At 67.3% G+C, this 16,568-nt stretch overlaps 2 protein-coding genes across 15 annotated transcripts in view; both read left to right on the forward strand.

The window, feature by feature from the left end:
• Window positions 1–1,018: 1,018 nt before the first annotated feature.
• On the forward strand, window positions 1,019–11,699 carry ZNF512B (zinc finger protein 512B). Of its 7 annotated transcripts, none has more exons than XM_036229139.1 (17): window positions 1,019–1,074; window positions 2,927–3,052; window positions 3,334–3,476; window positions 3,829–3,957; window positions 4,058–4,695; window positions 4,799–5,025; window positions 5,135–5,206; window positions 5,304–5,450; window positions 5,613–5,737; window positions 5,811–5,903; window positions 6,104–6,202; window positions 6,278–6,547; window positions 6,658–6,852; window positions 7,059–7,160; window positions 7,481–7,543; window positions 7,800–7,942; window positions 8,183–11,699. In XM_036229139.1, exons 2-17 carry the CDS (start codon window positions 2,929–2,931, stop codon window positions 8,508–8,510), a joined length of 2,898 nt encoding a protein of 965 aa, XP_036085032.1. In that variant the 5' UTR covers window positions 1,019–1,074; window positions 2,927–2,928; the 3' UTR covers window positions 8,511–11,699. The 7 variants fall into 7 exon arrangements, with proteins under 7 accessions (XP_036085032.1, XP_036085037.1, XP_036085034.1 ...); XM_036229144.1 differs by having other exon boundaries at window positions 7,800–7,898; XM_036229141.1 differs by having other exon boundaries at window positions 6,278–6,535.
• Window positions 11,700–11,913: 214 nt separating this feature from the next.
• ZBTB46 (zinc finger and BTB domain containing 46) overlaps window positions 11,914–16,568 on the forward strand; it is a 113,427-nt gene continuing 108,772 nt past the window's right edge. For 6 of the 8 annotated variants that reach the window (XM_016146473.2, XM_016146481.2, XM_036229146.1 and 3 more), the window contains exon 1: window positions 11,914–12,045. In XM_016146473.2, the coding sequence (XP_016001959.2) occupies window positions 11,942–12,045 (104 nt within the window). In that variant the 5' untranslated portion in view covers window positions 11,914–11,941. Of the gene's footprint in view, window positions 15,136–16,568 lie in introns of all 8 variants that reach the window. The other 2 variants (XM_016146497.2, XM_016146506.2) reach the window with 1 other exon arrangement.

Below are 16,568 nucleotides of genomic sequence, written 5' to 3' on the forward strand. Positions count from 1 at the left end.
TCCGCAGAGTGAGCCCTGTCGATGAGGAAGGGACATGCCCTCTGCCTTGTGCTGTCACACAGGACTCTCTCTGGCTCTGATTTCCAATGGAAAGACTGACCAAGTGACCCCTCCACAGATGCCCCTCCCACCCCGCCTCTGTGTGAGCACTTTGTGCTGGCCTTGAGAGAAGGGGCCCTGCGAGAAGAGAAGGACCCCAAACCTGCCACATCTTTTGTAAGGCAGAGCCTGCCCCAAGGTGGACAGGGAGGGGGGGCGATGGGGTGAGCGGGGGTGAGAAAGGCCGCCGGGAGGGCGGCGCACGCTTCCCCACAGGCGCGCTTTCCCCTGCTTCATTCCCGTGCCCTGGCGGAATCGGTGCCCACCACCCCAGACCCGATCCAGGGGCCCCGCAGAGGGCCAGGCTCTGGCGCACGGAGGAGCACCAGCCGCTGGTCTAAGAACACGGTCGCCCTCAAAGCAGAGAGAGGCTGGTCCGTTGGTCGGTAACCCCAATAAAGCCCTGCCAGCGATCCCCTGAAAAAGGCCCACAGGCAGAGGCGGTCACGGGGCTACCAAAAGGGAAGTGGGACCCTGCCTCACGGGCCCAAGTCCCCCCACGGCCCGGAGTCCAGAGTCCGGGAGAGCGGTGGCCGCACCTTCCCGGGGCCAGGTCGTGCAGGCGCCCAGGGGCTTCAATCCAAGAGCGCTGAGCTCGGGGCAACGCTCTGCGCCCCTATGCTGCCTCGATTTACCCCACTGCCCGTGAAGGCCCTCGCCCTATGGGCCGCGTAACCGGTCACTTTGCACTGCACGACGAATGAGGGGGACGGGCTCGGGAGCCCTGCGCGCGGGGCGGCCCGACGGGCCCCCCCCCCACCGGTCTGTCCCCGCCGCCGAGCGGGCGCAGGAATACCGCGAGAGTTCGCCCCCTCCCCCCCCTCAGCAAAACTGTCAAAGGTGGGAGGGGCGGGAGCGCGCATGTGCGCAGCGCGGCGCGCAGCCTGCGCCGCCCGGACCCCGCGCCCCGCGCCCCCGTCCGGCCCCGGCCGGGCCCCGGCCCCCGCCCCGCCCGAGCCCCGCTGGGCGCCGCAGGTAAGCGCCCGGCGCGCCCCCGGCCCGGACCCCGGGGCGGCCCCCGCGCCGGCCGCGCCCCCGCCCCCGACCCCGCGCGCAGGTCGCGGGGGCCGCGCGCGAGCCCCCGCCCGCTGCCCCCCGCCGCGCCCGGGCGGCCCCCGCCCCGCGCCGCGCCCCGCTCCCCGCGCCGGCGCCGCGTTCCCTCCTCCTCCTTCTCCAGAAAAAGTCGCCATTTTGGTTCACTGCCTTCGCGCCCCCCCTCCCCCAGGCGCCTGCGATCGGCCCTTCCGGGGCCAGGCCCGGCCGCACCTCGGCCGCAGGTGACAGGTGGGTGGAGAGGCTAGCCTCCAGGTGTGCCTCGCCTCGCCGGCCTCCTTGGCGCGCCCGGGCCCGAGCCGGGGTCCAGGGCGCTGGGGCCTTGGCGGTGGTCCGGCTGCCAGCGTTGCCCGCTGTTCGCGCGGCGCCCCTGCCCCCGCAAGGCTCTTTCCCTCTCTGAGGGTGGACACACCTTCTCCTGGTCCGAGTCCCAAGCCCTGGATCGAAGGAGGATCTCTGCCTCCTAAGCCAGCTCTGAATTCACCTAAGCTGGAGAAGGACTGGAAAGGGGGGTCCCAGCAGGCACCCGCCCCCCAGGCTGCCAGGGTCATCACAGGCCGTGACCAGTGCTGACCCGTCTCCTTTGGAAGCTGCCGCGTGAGGACTTCCAGAGAAGTTGCTCAGCCCTATCTAGACCCATACGACCCTGCAGACCCAGAACGTGGGCACCCCTGCACTGGGCAGTGCCGGCCCTGGCCTCTGCCCACAGCCCGCCCGGACGGCTTCTGTGCCCTCTTAGGCACAGCGGCCCCTTCCCACCTTCTCTGACCTAAGTTAGTCAGAAACTAGCGGGGCAGGGGCCGCCTGCCCGCGGGGTCCCCACCGCCGCTTCGGTGTCCCCGTGGGAGCCCCTCAGCAGCTCGGTCAGTTCCTCCAGCTCTAGGCCCGTCGAGGTCCAGCCTCAGGTGGCAGGGTGGCTGGTGGCCAGTGGCCTCTGCAGTGGGGCTGGCAGGCCTGTAGGTGGGGACAGAGAGGCTCTGCAGGGTGGAGGTGAGCAGGTCCACCAGGTGGAGGGTGGCCGAGGGGCCCAGCGCGAGGCCTCCGTCTGGGTGGAGGGGCCCCGGCTGGCACAAAGCTGAGAAAAGGATCAGGGAGGTGGCTCTGCTGCCATGGGGACCAGAACCAGGTGCCTTGCGGTCCTCGGTTCTCGGTCCCTTCACCGCAGAGGGGCATGCAGTTGGGGAATAGGCAGGGCCCCTCAGTGCCCACGGTGGCTGTCTTCTATTTGTGTCCTGGGGAGAAGGATCTAGGGGCACCCGCCTAGACGTGGCGGCATTGCCTTGGGTCTGAGTGGGGCTGTGGAGGAAGGCGTCCCAAGGGGCCGGGCAGCACAGCCCGTGAGCCAGCAGCCATAGAGGCGTCATAATTGGCCCCCAGGAGGGATGTCGTTGGTCTCCTCCCTGAACACTCCACCTCTCCTGGGGCTGTCCCCGGCCCGGCGCTGGGAGTGAGCTCTGAGATTCTCAGCACGCCCCGGGACTGTGTCTAGGGATGAGAGGGGTCCGTTGGACTTGGGGAGGGTCTCGGGACAGAGTTAGATCCCTCTGAGCTGATGGTGTCTCCTGGGTCATTTGGGGAGACATCAGCTGAGGAGCCTTTCCCTAAACCAGAAGCCCCCCAACATCTGCTTTCCCTGTGGCCAAGAGCTCAGGCAGGCAGGCTCCCCTTCCTGGGCCCAGGGAGCAGCCTGTCTGGGGGTGGGGTGCAAGGGCAGCCGTTTCAGATCTTGAGTCAGCCCCGGTGGGCCTCACACGTGTGTCCACTTGCTCTGCAGTGATGGCCGATTCCTTCTGTGTTGGAGCTGGCCGCCGGCTCCCAGGGTCCAGCAAGAGTGGGCCTGGGAAGGACGGCAGCCGGAATGAGGTCCGACTTCCTGTGCGGCACGACCCACCAAAGCTGGGTAAGTGGGGGTCAGGCCAAAGTCAGCTCCAACCTGTCATGGTCAGCAGTGCTGCATGTGGGCCGCCTCCCTGCTTGTCCAGCTCCGGGTGGCCAGGTGGGCCGCCAGGGCTCCTGAGAGGCTTCCCAGGGTGGGCACAGCCAGGGGCCCTGGATTCTTGTTCTAGGCTTGCTGTGCCTCAGCAGTGAGGGTAGCAAGACTCACGCCATGCCTGACCAGCCTCTGGGTGGCAGGGAGGCGGGGAGCACAGCCTCCAAGGTTCGGTGTGTCGTGTGCTACAGGGTTGCCAGTGGCCCGGGGTGGGCAGTCAGTGCCCAGCCAGGCCCCCCTCTGCTTCAACCCTGGAAGCCTGGCCAGCGACCGGACGGAAGGGAAGAAGAAGGGGCGCCCGAAAGCCGAGAACCAGGCCCTCCGAGACATCCCTGTGAGCTCCCGAGGGCGGGGTGGGCTCGCGCGGGGTCTGCCCGTGAGGTCCCGCCCACCTCGGCTTGCCTCGCACACGTCCAGCCCCGAGCTCTCAGTCTGTGTCTGCGGGCCACTCTGCACCTCAGGCCTTCATGGTGTGGCCGGCGCCTAGTGGGCCACATCTGCGGGGCCCCAGACAGCTCTCGTGCACCCCCACTGCTCGGGGTGGCCTGCATCTTGCTGCGGTCCCAAGGTTGGGGGCTCCTGTAGCCTGTCAGCCTGCAGGCCTGGGCAGGACGCTGAGTCGAGGGCTCGGGCTGGCGGAGGCCTGGGCAGCTGAGGGTCAGCAGCCCGCCCTTTCCCACACCCAGCTCTCCTTGATGAACCAGTGGAAGGATGAATTCAAGGCACACTCCAGGGTGAAGTGTCCAAACTCGGGGTGCTGGCTGGAGTTCCCCAGCATCTATGGGCTCAAGTACCATTTCCAGCGGTGCCAAGGGGTAAGGGGCTGTGGGCTGGGGAGGGGGCCTGAGCCTGCCCTGCCCCAGCTGCCAGGCAGAGGCCGGGGCGGCCCCGCCCACGCCTGCCCTCTCTATGCAGGGTGCTATCTCAGAAAGGCTGACCTTTCCCTGTCCCTTCTGTGAGGCTGCCTTCACCTCCAAGACCCAGCTGGAGAAGCACCGGATTTGGAACCACATGGACCGACCCCTCCCTGCTCCCAAGCCTGGGCCTGTCAGCCGGCCGGTCACCATCAGCCGGCCTGTTGGGGTCAGCAAGCCCATCGGAGTGAGCAAGCCTGTCACTGTCGGCAAACCTGTGGGTGTCAGCAAACCCATCGGCATCAGCAAGCCCGTGCCGGTCAGCAGGCCCGTGCCGGTCAGCAGGCCCGTGCCAGTCACCAAGCCCGTGCCGGTCAGCAGGCCCGTGCCGGTCACCAAGCCAGTGCCGGTCAGCAGGCCCGTGCCGGTCACCAAGGCTGTGCCGGTCACCAAGTCTGTGCCAGTCACCAGACCAGTGACCACAAATAAACCAGTGCCGATGACAAAACTTGTGACGGTTACGAAGCCCATGCCAGTCACAAAGCCGGTGACGGTCAGCAGGCCCATTGTGGTTAGTAAGCTGGTGACGGTCAGCAGGCCCATCGCCATCAGCAGACACACACCATCCTGCAAGATGGTGCTGCTGACCAAGTCTGAGAACAAAAGTCGGGCCGCAGGGAGGAGCAGTGGGAAGAAAAGGTACGGGCTCCTTCATCGTCGGGGTCGGGTGCTGCCTGCCTGCAGCCGTCGCCACAGGGTCTGAAGCGGGCCCTCCTGCCCCTTATCTCCCTGTCGCCTGCAGGGCTGCGGACGGCCTGGGCTCCTGCCCCATCCCACCCAAGCAGACGAGGCCAGAGAACGGCGAGCATGGCCCGTCCGCCCTTGGCCAGAGCTCAGCCTTCCAGCTGGGCACAGACCCCGGTGGCAGCCCCCTTCCTGTGGGCAACAGGCCCTCTGGAGGCAAGGAGGCTCCGAGGGCCCTAGGTCCTGTGCCCCCCCCTGAGGAGGGAGCCGAGCGCACAAAACACAGTAAGACGAGACTGGGGGGCAGCGGCTGGCGGGGGGGTGGGGCAGCGGCTGGCCTCTCGATGGTTATTTGACCAGACTTCTGGCCCCCGTTTTCTCTCCCCCGAGTCAGGAAGGAAACAGAAAACACCCAAGAAGTTTACGGGGGAGCAGCCGTCCATCTCAGGAACCTTCGGACTCAAAGGTGAGGTCCTGGCCGGCGGGGCGCTGGTGGGACGGGGCTCGTGAGCGGCATGCTTGTGCCCCGGGACCACAGCTGCCCGCCCCGCTCGTGTGCACAGGCCTGGTCAAGGCGGAAGACAAGTCCCGCAGCTGCCGCGCCAAGAAGCAGGATGGGCCGAGCCCTGAGGACGTCCGGAAGAAGGTGCCGGCCCCTGCCAGCACAGTCAGCAAGGAGGTGCCGGCCCCCACGGCCCACCTGGCCCCAGGTGGGGTCTCCTGTGTAGTGGGGCCCAGGCCAGGTCTTGATGGTGGGGCAGGCCCTGGACCACGTGGATGGGCGGCTGAGCATGGATCCTGGGTTCTGCGCTTGGCATCCAGGGTGTCCCGGAGCCCCCGCCAGCCCCTGAGGCCCCGGCCCTGCCCCACAGGTGGCCCCGAGGAACAGTGGCAGCGGGCCATCCACGAACGGGGGGAGGCTGTGTGCCCCACCTGCAGCGTGGTCACGCGGAAGACCTTGGTGGGGCTCAAGAAGCACATGGAAGTATGTCAGAAGGTAAGGCTGCCCCCGTGGACAGGAGTGGAGGTCCCTCGAGGCCAGCTGCTCACAGGTGGGGCCGTGTCCACAGCTGCAGGACGCTCTCAAGTGCCAGCACTGCCGGAAGCAGTTCAAGTCCAAGGCCGGCCTCAACTACCACACCATGGCTGAGCACAGCGCCAAGGTACGCCCCTGGTCCTGGCCGCATCCAGCCCTGGCCTCTGTCCCTGGCCTCCCAGCCCATCAGCCCAGCCCCCTGGCCAGCCTCGCCCACTGACCTCTCAAAAGCTTAGTAACCCCTGGGCCCAACCTCGGACACCTGGCCCTGGCGCTGGGCAGGGCCGGGCCCGTGGAGGCGGGCACTGAGGCCGGGCCTGCCCGCAGCCCTCCGACACCGAGGCCTCCGAGGGGAGTGAGCAGGAGGAGCGGGAACGGCTGCGCAAGGTGCTGAAGCAGATGGGGAGGCTGCGCTGCCCGCAGGAGGTCAGTGGGCGGCAGGCGGGCCAGGTGGGCGGGGCACGATGCCTGGCCGGCCGCTCACGCGACCCTGACCTCCAGGGCTGTGGGGCCGCCTTCTCCAGTCTCATGGGCTACCAGTACCACCAGCGACGCTGCGGGAAGCCGCCCTGTGAGGTGGACAGCCCGTCCTTCCCCTGCGCCCACTGCGGCAAGACCTATCGCTCCAAGGCCGGCCACGACTACCACGTGCGCTCGGAGCACGCAGCCCCGGTGAGCGGCCGGGCCTCCTGTCCCTCAGGCGCGGGGCATGGTGTCCGCGCGCCGCCCGCCACACGCACTCCGCCCGCCGTGAGCCACGTGCGTCGGGGGGTGAGCCCTGCACCCCTATTTCCCACGTCCCGCACTTGCCCCCGCCTTGGCGCCCTGCACCTCCACGCCATATGGCCGTGGTCACTCAGCGAGGCCTCCTTGCCCTGCAGCCCCCCGAGGAGCCCGAGGACAAGCCCCCCGAGGCTGAGGACCTGTTGGGTGTCGAGCGGACCCCCAGCGGGCGCATCCGCCGCACGTCGGCCCAGGTTGCCGTGTTCCACCTGCAGGAGATTGCGGAAGATGAACTGGCCCGAGACTGGACCAAGCGGCGGATGAAGGACGACCTGGTGCCCGAGACGGCCCGGGTGAGCGCCTGGTTCCCGAGCAGGCCGTGCCTCGGCGTGTAGCCCCCTGGGGTGGGCCCGCCCCGTGGCCGGCGGCTCCCGCTGACCCTCCGAGGTTCACATCCCCCTGCGGAGCGCGTAGCCGACGGTCCCCTGTCGCAGCCGGGCTGCCCGGTGGGCTCTGGCCCGATCGTCCGGGCTCACCCTGGCGCCCGCCTGTCGTGCAGCTCAACTACACGCGGCCGGGCCTGCCCACGCTCAGCCCCCAGCTGCTGGAGGCGTGGAAGAGCGAGGTCAAGGAGAAAGGCCACGTCAACTGTCCCAACGACGTGAGCTGGGGCGGGCCGGGGTCGCGGTGTGGGGATGCTGGGGCTTAGGGATAGAGACCCCCAGTGTGGCCCTGGGCGGGAGCCTTCTAAGCCATCAGCCGCCCTGTGACCCCCGGGCCCCTGCGGGGTTGGCAGGGAGGCCTCAACCTCAGCCCCAGAGGCACACAGCGTGCCCACACCCCGGGACGCCTAGGGTCAGCCCCCCCGCCCCACTTGCCCGACCTCGGACACCTGGGAGGCCCCAGCGTCCCCGGGCTGGGGCCAGGCTGCACGTGCTGGGGGTTCCGCCGGGAGCCCCTCTGACTGCCTCCCGCCCCCAGTGCTGTGGAGCCATCTACTCCAGCGTGTCTGGCCTCAAGGCGCACCTCGCCGGCTGCAGCAAGGTCAGTGCCCAGACCCCCGCCTCAGCGGGCAGCGGCTCCCCGGGTTCCAGGACGCTGGCGCACCCCGGTCCCACCCCGCATCTGTCACGAGTCCTGCCAGCCGGGGTTCCTCGCCGGCGTGGGCACAAGCGGGCCTGCTGCCGTGGGCTCGGGTGAGGGGCTCTCCACAGAGGGCTGCGACCCTCGCCCGGGGCGCCTGTCCCTGCTGCCGTCTGTCTCCTGCCCCACACGTGGGGGTTGGGTGCCTGTCTTGCAGGGGGACCACCTGGTGGGGAAGTACTGCTGCTTGCTGTGTGCCAAGGAGTTCAGCTCCGAGAGCGGGGTCAAGTACCACATCCTCAAGGCCCACGCGGAGGTGGGTGGGCTTGGGCGCCACGTCGCCCCAGCGCAGTCGGCCAGGTGGGCGGCCTCCGGTGGAGGGATGGGGCAGGACGAGACGGGCCCACCGGACAGGATCAAGGCGGGACAGGGTGGTTGCCTGAGTGGGCAGCCGCCACCGAGAGGGCTGGCATTGTCTCCTGGGACTGGCCCCTGACTTCCTGGGCGGGCCCAGGAGCATGGGCGCACCCTCTTGCCATCAGCCGCCTCAGCGCAGTGGCAGGCGGCCTGGGGTCCTCATTGCTGCTGTCCTCTCCCCAGAACTGGTTCCGGACTTCGGCAGACCCGCCTCCCAGACACCGGAGCCAGGACTCCTCAGCGCCCCAGAAGGGGGAGAAAGGCCTGGCAGGCGGGAGGAAACGGGGCCGCAAGCCCAAGGAGCGGCTGCCCGAGGAGCCTGCTCCCCGGACACCCCCTCGCCAGGACGACTGGCCCCCTGGAGGCAGAGACAAGGGCGCCCGTGGCTCCGCTGGCCGGAAGGTGGGAGCTGGCAAGGCGCCCGAGAAGTGAGCGAGGTGGCTGGCAGGTGGGTGGGGCCCGGTCCTCACGCTGGCCACCGCCCCACTCCGTCCAGGGTGGAAGCCGCTAGGTCCGGGACCGTCCGCGCTCCAGTTCTCCACCCCCACCCCCGCCTGTCCATCTGTCCAGTGGGGCAGCCAGCCCCTGTCCCCTCCCAGAGGTTGGCCCTTGCCTTGCGCAGGCTGCTACAGGGCACACCTGGGCTGTGCCCCCTGGGGAGGGCCAGTGGCGGCAACGGAAGTGCAATAGCCCGGAGGGACGTTCACGGGCCAGGCAGAGTCTGGGGTCCTGGACGGGCAGGAGGAGGGTCCGTGACCTGGGTCTTGGTGCCATGGGGCTGGCGCAAAGTGGCCAGATGCCTTTTGGCCCTCGCCATGCGAGCTGCATGCCCCGTCTGCTTCCTCAGGCCTCGGGCTCAGGGGTCCCTGGTTCTGGGCTGATGAGGGTGCCTGGGCAGCCAGCCTAGCCTCTCCACCAGACACTGGAACCCCAGCGCCCCAGCTACCTCCCAGGACAGACCTGAGGCTAATCGCCGCCGCGCTGCCCCGACGGCCTCCCAGCCCCCACCGCCCGCTTCCTGCGCTTCTGTTCTCTACCTCTCCAGGCCCCGCCCCCCCGCCCCGTCTGTGCGACCCCTGCTGTGCTTGGGCCCCTGCCCCTGCCCCCTGGCCTGTGTCCGTCATGGCGGGGGGCCGTCCCCAGTGGTGCTTGGGGCAAGGGAGGGGCTCTGCTTCTCACAGGGCTGCAGGAACAGGGGTTCAAGGTCCATGGGCACGGCTGCCAGCCTTGGGGTGCAAGGGCCCCGTGGAGCAGGCTCTGTCTCCAAACTCTAGCTTCGCAGACACTACTGGCCTGGGCCGGGGCAGTCCGATGGGCTAGGCATTGGCTGGTCTGGGCTCTGGGGTCGACCTGGGGCCCATGGGCATGTGGGGCAGGGAGCTGAGGCCTGCCTCTGAGGAACGGCCACTGCAGGAAGCAGCCTTCAGTCTGCTCGGCAAGACTGGCTTGTGGCCAAGCTCCCTGGGGAGCCCCCTGTCCCTACCTGCTCCTTCGTGTCTGCTTGTGTGGTCTTTTGACATGAGAGCTGAAGGCCAGGGGGCTTGAACAAGGTCACAGGGGGTCACTTGGAGCTCTAGGGCTCTCTTGGTTCTCTTTGGGGCCCTGAGGATGGCTGGGTCTATAGGCTGGGCAGGGGTTGGGCTGGAGTCCAGTGCATCGGAGGAGGTGACCACACAGCCTCTGGCCTCGTCCTGGGGCTCTGCCCTCCGAATGTGGCATTGCTGGGAGGAAGAGGGTGCTCCAAGCTGCTGGTTTTGAACGGAGGCTGTTTTGCCCAGGTGATGGGGGTGGGGGGGTGGGCTGAGGGCTCGGCCTTGCCGATCCTGGACGATGTGAATTTTGATATTTGCCCGTGTGCGTGTGTCTCCTGGGTGTGTAGTGGATGCCAGTCTTGTTGCTGTGACAAGTAACAACCTTTTTTTAATTCTGTTTTTTATACAAAAACTTACAACAATCTGACATTTGGTGCTAAGGGTTCCCTGGTGCCAACGGTGGATGTGGGGGCCTGCTCGGGCCCCTGGGGTCCCTCCCCTGCTCAGGGTGGCAGTGATGACTGGGTAGCCCTCTGCCCCCCAGCACCGTCCTCATCCAGCCCCTGGAGAGGAGGGGCTCCAAGCAGGGCGCAGCTCTCCTTGCTCTGCAGTAGGGCACAGGCTCCCAGAGGCTCTGGGGCCAGCTCCCTTCCTTGGCCAGAAGGTTCTGGTCCTGGGCAGCCCTGGCCTGCTGTGCTAGAAGGGGATGTGAGGACGTGGGCTCCTCCCCGCTCACACATACCTTGATTTGATCAAAGGCTGGAGGCATGGGTGCGTGGATGCGATCCAGTGTCAAAGGTCAAGGTGGGCAGCATGGGCAGGGCTTCGGAGCAGGACAGCTTTCCTTCCTGTATCCGGGATGTTATGGTGTGCAGCTGGTGGTGGTGAGATCAGGCAGCCGCTGCAGGGGCAGCCTTAGGGGAGACGGGAGTAGGTGCTGACAGGAGCCCAAGGTACACTTTCTCTGTCCTTGTCACCAATGGCTAGAGGAGGTTGGACCTCAACGCCTCTGCTGGGGGCAGCCGCGTGCCCCAGCCTCTCAGGTACTTGGCCCTTGGGGAGCGGGGGGCTGGTTTCTGGTGGGGGGTGAGTTTCCAGGTCATCCCCCAAAGTCCATAAATGGTCTCTGGTGTGGGAACCCTGCCTAGGTATCTGGGAAGAGGTGGGGTCCTGGATAACTTGACATTTAGCACTTTAAGCCCCTTCCCTGTCTTTAAAGTGGGTGTGGGGGCTGCTGCCAAAAGTGGCTGTTGGGTCTGACCCCTCTCTCTCCCCGCTTTGTCCCTCCCTGCTTCCTGCGCTCTGGCTGGTGAGTGGCAGTGGCAAGCTGGTCTGCAGAGCCCTTGGAAGGGGGCAGAGTCCTGGGTGGCTCAGCAGGATCTGCCCACCTCTGACTTTGGTGGGAGCACAGCTAGGTAACCACCTGGCCTTGACCGACACCTTCAGTGAGAGGGACTGGAGCTGCAGACTCCTGGGGTGTGGTGGGCGTGGCTTCTGCCCAGCCCCAGACCCCAGCTGAGGGCTAGTGCTGATCCCTTTCTGAAGATCTACCTCTGGCCCAGCCCACCCCCCTTCGCTCAGAGAACAGGAAAGGGCTGGCTCAAGGGGCTGACACTTCACACAAGAATAGGATGCACTTTATTTGCTTATGCAAAGGCAGATGAGGGTGTCTCTCGGTGTGACCAGTAGCCCTCCCCCATCCCCCGTAGCCCCCTCCTGTTCCTCTGGTTCAGAAGGGAAAGAACGGGTGTACCCTGACCTGTGGAGGGCAGGGCTGTCCCCTGTGTCCTTGCTCTGTGGGCCCCAGGTTACTTGCCCTGGAGCCCTGGGGTTCAAGGGAGCTGGCCAGCACTTCTGGCCCGGCAGCCACACGTCCTGTGCTTTGGGTTTCTTGGTTTGGTTTTTTTAATGCCAGTTCTCCGTACATAAGTGCATTTTGAAAGAGAGGTCCCAGCTATCACTTGTAACCATATATATACATATATATTCTATCTACAAAGTGTTTATTTGCAAGATGTTTTGACGGTGAGCTCGGGCCCTGCCCGCCTTGTGACCATCTGTCCCTGGTCCTCGTCCCCGCCCCGAGGCCCTGAGTGGCGTGGGGTGGGCCATCAACTGTATGTATTAAAAATGACTGTATCAAATAAATGTTTATTGACTTTTTTCCAGGGGTTGTGTGCGGCTGAGTTTGTGGTAACCCGCGGGTGGGGTCCTTCCCGGGTCGGACGACACCCGCACATGGTAGCCCCGTCGGACTCGGGGTCGCGACCCAGGCGGCCGCATGGCCTCATGGGACTTGTAGTCCGCGCGGCGCTTCGGCGGGCACGCGGCGCGGGACCGCAGACCACAGCTCCCGGCGGCCTGTGCGGCCAGCCCCGCCCGTGCGCACGCGCAGAAAGTTCCAAGCTCCATGGCTGCGCCCCCGGCCTCCGCCGACGCCTCCCGCTCGCCCCCGGCAGCCGGAGACAGGCCTGCCCGGCCAGTGGCAAAAAACGAGATAGCATGCGAGGACCGGTAGGCGCGGCGGCCGAGCGCGGGCTGGGGGTTGCGCGCGGCCCTCGGGCCCGCTGCGGGAGGGGGCAGCCCACGTGAGCCGGAGCTCCCGCCCCAGCCCAGGCTTCCGTGGGGCGCTGCCCGCGAGCTGCCTCCTCAGACGCACGGCCCCCACGAGAGGGGAGACCCGGATGAGCCGGGTCTGGCCCGCAGGTGTCCCCGGCCGCGCGGGCGGGGGGCTGAGGGGCTGAGCCCCAGGTGAGCCTGCGCGTCTGCACCGCCCCTCGGGACGGCCAGCGGGCGGGGCTCGTGGGTCGGGCCTGCGCGGGGCCGGAGTCCGCTGGGCGCCGAGGCTCGGCGGGTGGAGTGCCGCCTGCACCGACGTTGACTTTGTCCTGTGTCCTGAGTGGACGCGGCACTCGGGCTGTAGTGGGTCCGCCTGACGCTCCGAGGTGGTCCGCTCTGGGATCCTCACGCACTCAGGACCTGCCCCCGCCCCGCCGGAGGCCAGGGGTCGTGATTCTGAGGGCGGGGTGGTGCATCGTGTCCTCTGACCGTCCCGCCTGATGTGGGGGCCCCTTGAGGATTTTGCGGGGGTGCAATGGGGGATTAGCTCATGTCATCCCGGCTGCGGAGACGGAAGTGGAGGAAACAGGCTCCCGCTAGCTGTGCTTTTGGGGCTAGCGTCACCAGGGGGCGGTGACAGAGCAGTGCTCAGGGCCAGCCCCTTGCACTTGAAGGCTGGCTCCTCATTTCCCAGTTTGAACTGTCCCTTGGAGAAGCCTCAGGATGGCCACAGGTGGCGCCAGAGGAAGCCGTGGTTCCAGCCTGGGCTCCTAGTCCCAGGGTTGGTCTGGCGGTTGGACGCGCGAGCACTGTGCAGCTGGACTGTCTGGGAGCTGCCAGTGCAGCCCCTTAGTGGCAGGGGGAGGAAGCGGGCACGGGTGCCCTACAGTGACCGCTGCCCCCCAGTTGTCCAGGCAGGAAGAGGCTGCCTTTCTCCGAGGGGGCACCTTGCGTCCTGGGTTCACACACACTGCCCCCCACCCGCCTCCCCGCACCCGTGAGCAGTGACTAGGAGCCTGGTGCAGCACTATAGGGTTTAACAGGACCTAAGTCTGTGACAGCAGCAGGTTCCGAAAAGTCTTAGGTTTAGTCCAAGATCAGACAGCAGAGCCAGATGAATTCTTGAGAAAAGCACTCCCTGAAGGCATTGCCCAAGCACAGGGCACGTAGTGGACAGGCGTGCCCCTCCCGGTGCCCGGTGAGGCAGAGGCACCATGGGGCCTGGGCCCCGTGGACGGGAGGGAGCCAGGACCTGCGGAGAGTGCCCTTCTCGCTGTCCCCAGAGGTCTGCCCTGGAACCGTCCCTGCTCATTCACACTTTGTCCCCTGGTGCTGGTGCGCTGAGGGCCTCCCTGCCCTGCCTTCAAGCATTCACCTCCCATTCCCTGCGGGCCCCAGAACTGGCTCCAACTGGCATCCAGGAGTGTGTGCGGGGGAGGGGGGGCACGCCCAGTCAGCTTTTCCCACATCACAAGGTCGCTCTGGTGTGGTCTGTCCACTTTGCCGTTATTTCTTGTGCCCTTCTAGAGGGTCAGCCCCGTGAGGACAAGGTCCTGGGATGCCTTTGCACTGGACGTGCTAGTGGATAGTCGGGCGCCTGTGGTGGCAGCTGCCCTCAGGCTGTCTCCTGGTGCAGTCCGGGTGGAGGCAGGGCTGCAGGAGGCAGGCCCAGGGAGGCTGGCCCGGGCCGGGACGCACGGCATCCTACAGGAGGCTTCGGCTGCTTCAGGGCTACAGCCTCCCAGACTCCCATTCTCCTCGGTCCTGAGGAAGCTGCCCAGTACCTCTGTCCCTGAACCCATCTTCCTCCCACCCCGGGGCTAGGGCTATCTCCTCCCTCCGTCCTCTGGCCTTGTTTTACTCAGCCTCTGGGCAAACTTCCCTAACCCTGACTGGGCATCAAACGTGAGGGGGGCATGGTGCTGCCCGCCCCGTCGCAGCCCTGCCCAGGGCAACGCGGGCTTCCCTGAGCGTGGGCCAGCCCTGCCCACCTGCCCAGGTCCCATGGGCAGTGACGGTCAGGCCAGTCCTGCCTCCAGGTGCCTCTTGCACAGGCACAGACACGCCCCCACGTTACCTGGGCAGCCAGGAGCAGCCCTGTAGGGGTGCGAAGCACACGTGGAGCTGAGGCTGTGCCAGCTGTGGCGATGTCGGTGGCAGCTGAGCCAGGAGCAGAGCTGGCGTGTGACAGGTTGATCACAGGGAGGCAGTTGGGGACCTGTGGACACAAATCCCTCTCCAGACTTGAGGAAGGGTGTGTCAGCCAACCCGCTCTTGCTGAACCGCCCTTTCTCCTGCTGCCAGGCTGGGGAGTGGCTGTGTCCCCCCCCAGCTCTGAGCACCAGTGGCCTTGGGGATGTACAGGAGCCTAGCCGAGGGGGCGGGGCGAGCAGTTATTCTCAGATGCACAGGAGGTAGAGTTTCATATTTGTTTATGCTTCTGAGAGGCACCTTGGGGACAGGGTGGCCCAGCTCGGCCTGGCCAAGACACACCTCGGTTTTCCCTGTTCGGGGTGGCTGGCTCTGCAGCCCCAGGCAGGCCAGGGGGCTGGAGCGTCCCCTGGGCTCTGGCAGGTGGGTGCACAGCAGCCCGCAGCAGGCGCAGGCCGGCACAAGGCCAGCCGTGCACGGAGCACAGCTCACGCCCGCGCTGCCAGCCTGTTCTCTTCAGCAGGGTCAGTGCTATTAATAATCGGGCGGGCACGCGGCCCCCACCCGGGTGATCCTCTTATGCCTGTGACCTCGGTCGCTGTGGCCGGTGCTGAGTGCTGTTCCTTCAGCACAGGGGCTCCCAGGGGCCCCCAGCGTGCTGCCCCTGCCAGCCAGGGGTTGGACTCCACCTGGCTCCGCACCTCCTGTGCCACCCACCCACGGAGGGGCAGTTCGGGGGCTCCTGAGCTGTCCTGGGCGCCGCTGGGGGCCTAAGGCAGTGCAGTGGTGCCCCCGCATGGACCTCAGGTCCCCCCGTGTCCCAGCCATGAGCAGCCCCCCAGCTTACCCTGGCATCAGGATCTCAGGGTGCCGCGCCCTTGGAGCAGAAGGCAGGTGAGTGGCCGACCTGTCGTCCGCAGCTGTCGTGAGACCCGCCCCGCTGCGTCTCAGCAGCTTCTGGCCCCGCGTGGTCCTGTCTGGTGGGTGCTGGGAAGCGAGCAAGCCGGGCAGGTGCAGGGGGTGGCCCTGGGTGGGCTGGAGCTGCTGGTTACAGGCGGGTCTGTGTGTCCAGGGCCTCGGCCCTCGGGCTGAGATGATCCGTTGTCACTGTGTCCACTCGTGAATGAGAAATGAGGTCTCCTGTACGACTTTCCCATCTCCAAGTTGGTCCTTCTGTGGCAGTGCAGTGAGGCTTGCTCTGAGGGCACAGGGAGGCTTTGTCCCCGACAGCTGGGGCTTGGGAGAGGGCAGTGGGCTGGGCTTGGCTGCAGACCTGGCCTGGTGTGCTCAGGCCCCACCCGTTCTTAGGGGTGGTCGTTACCTCGGTAGGGCAAGGAGCAGTCGTCAGAAGGGCCCCGAAGGCCCCCACTGCAGAGGTCCCGAGCCCGTGGTGAGCGGCAGGGCGACAGGAGCCCTGGGCCTCGGCCGCCGTGCGTCGGCCTGGGAGGCTGTCCTCACAGCCCCTTTGCTGACCGTGTGTGCTGCCTGCCTGCCAGGCCTGGGAGACAGGCCGGCCTGGATTTTGCTCTCCGCCCACCTGGCCGCCTGCTCGGGGCACCCTCTGCCCCTTCTGGGGTGCGGTGCGTGGGTGGCCTGCGGGGCGGCAGCCAGTCAGTGAGCCCCCTGCGAGCCCGGGGACCGAGTGCTCCCTGGTGGTGACAGTGTGTCCGGGTGAGCAGCCGGCACCGCCCGCGACGGGGGCCGGGAGACGCCACTGCACGCGACAGGCCCGTCCGCGGCCGGGCCGAGTGGAAACGCGGCGGCACCACAGGGCGGCTCATCCTTGCCGGTCGAGGGCCCCACGCGCGCACGGCCGAGTGGCAGCACCCTGGCCCGTCCGCAGGCCCCGCCGCCTGGTCACCGAGGCACCCACTGCGTTTGCACCCGCCTTCCGCGGACGCCGGCCCCCTGTTCCGAGTGCACACCGCGGGAACTGGCGGCCTCTGGAGCCGCAGCGCCCCACCGGGCTAGTGCCCCCCAGGGCGCCCTCCCGCTCCCCGCTGTCTCGGTGACCAGGAGACACGGGGCGACCGCCGTCCGTCCCCCAGGACCGTGCTGCATGTCTCCGTCGGACACAGTGGCTGGCCTTCTTGCTGCCTGCGTTCGTGCCAATGGCGTCGTCCCAAGCCAGACCTCAGCAGACCCTGCCCCTGCCCGCCCTCCCCGAGCACAGACAGCGCCCTCCTGGCTCTGGCAGCTCCAGGGTTCTGAGCTGGCGGCACCAGGCCGCCCCGGGGACAGGAAGGCCCTGTCCTGGCCCTGAGGGGCTTGTGCTGCCTGAGGCCGGTTCCTGGCGCCGTGGTTCCAGGGGCGACAGCTGGAGGGTG

Source organism: Rousettus aegyptiacus, unplaced genomic scaffold (assembly GCF_014176215.1).
Source record: "Rousettus aegyptiacus isolate mRouAeg1 unplaced genomic scaffold, mRouAeg1.p scaffold_m13_p_12, whole genome shotgun sequence".
NCBI classification, from domain to species: Eukaryota; Metazoa; Chordata; class Mammalia; order Chiroptera; family Pteropodidae; genus Rousettus; species Rousettus aegyptiacus.

Bases quoted from the DNA above. Each gene is read 5' to 3' on its own strand.
- ZNF512B (XM_036229139.1), top strand. From the start codon at position 2,929: ATGGCCGATTCCTTCTGTGTTGGAGCTGGCCGCCGGCTCCCAGGGTCC. The intron at 5,207-5,303 runs GTGAGGTCCTGG...TCGTGTGCACAG, and splicing joins AGGAACCTTCGGACTCAAAG to GCCTGGTCAAGGCGGAAGAC. The intron at 7,544-7,799 runs GTCAGTGCCCAG...CCTGTCTTGCAG, and splicing joins ACCTCGCCGGCTGCAGCAAG to GGGGACCACCTGGTGGGGAA.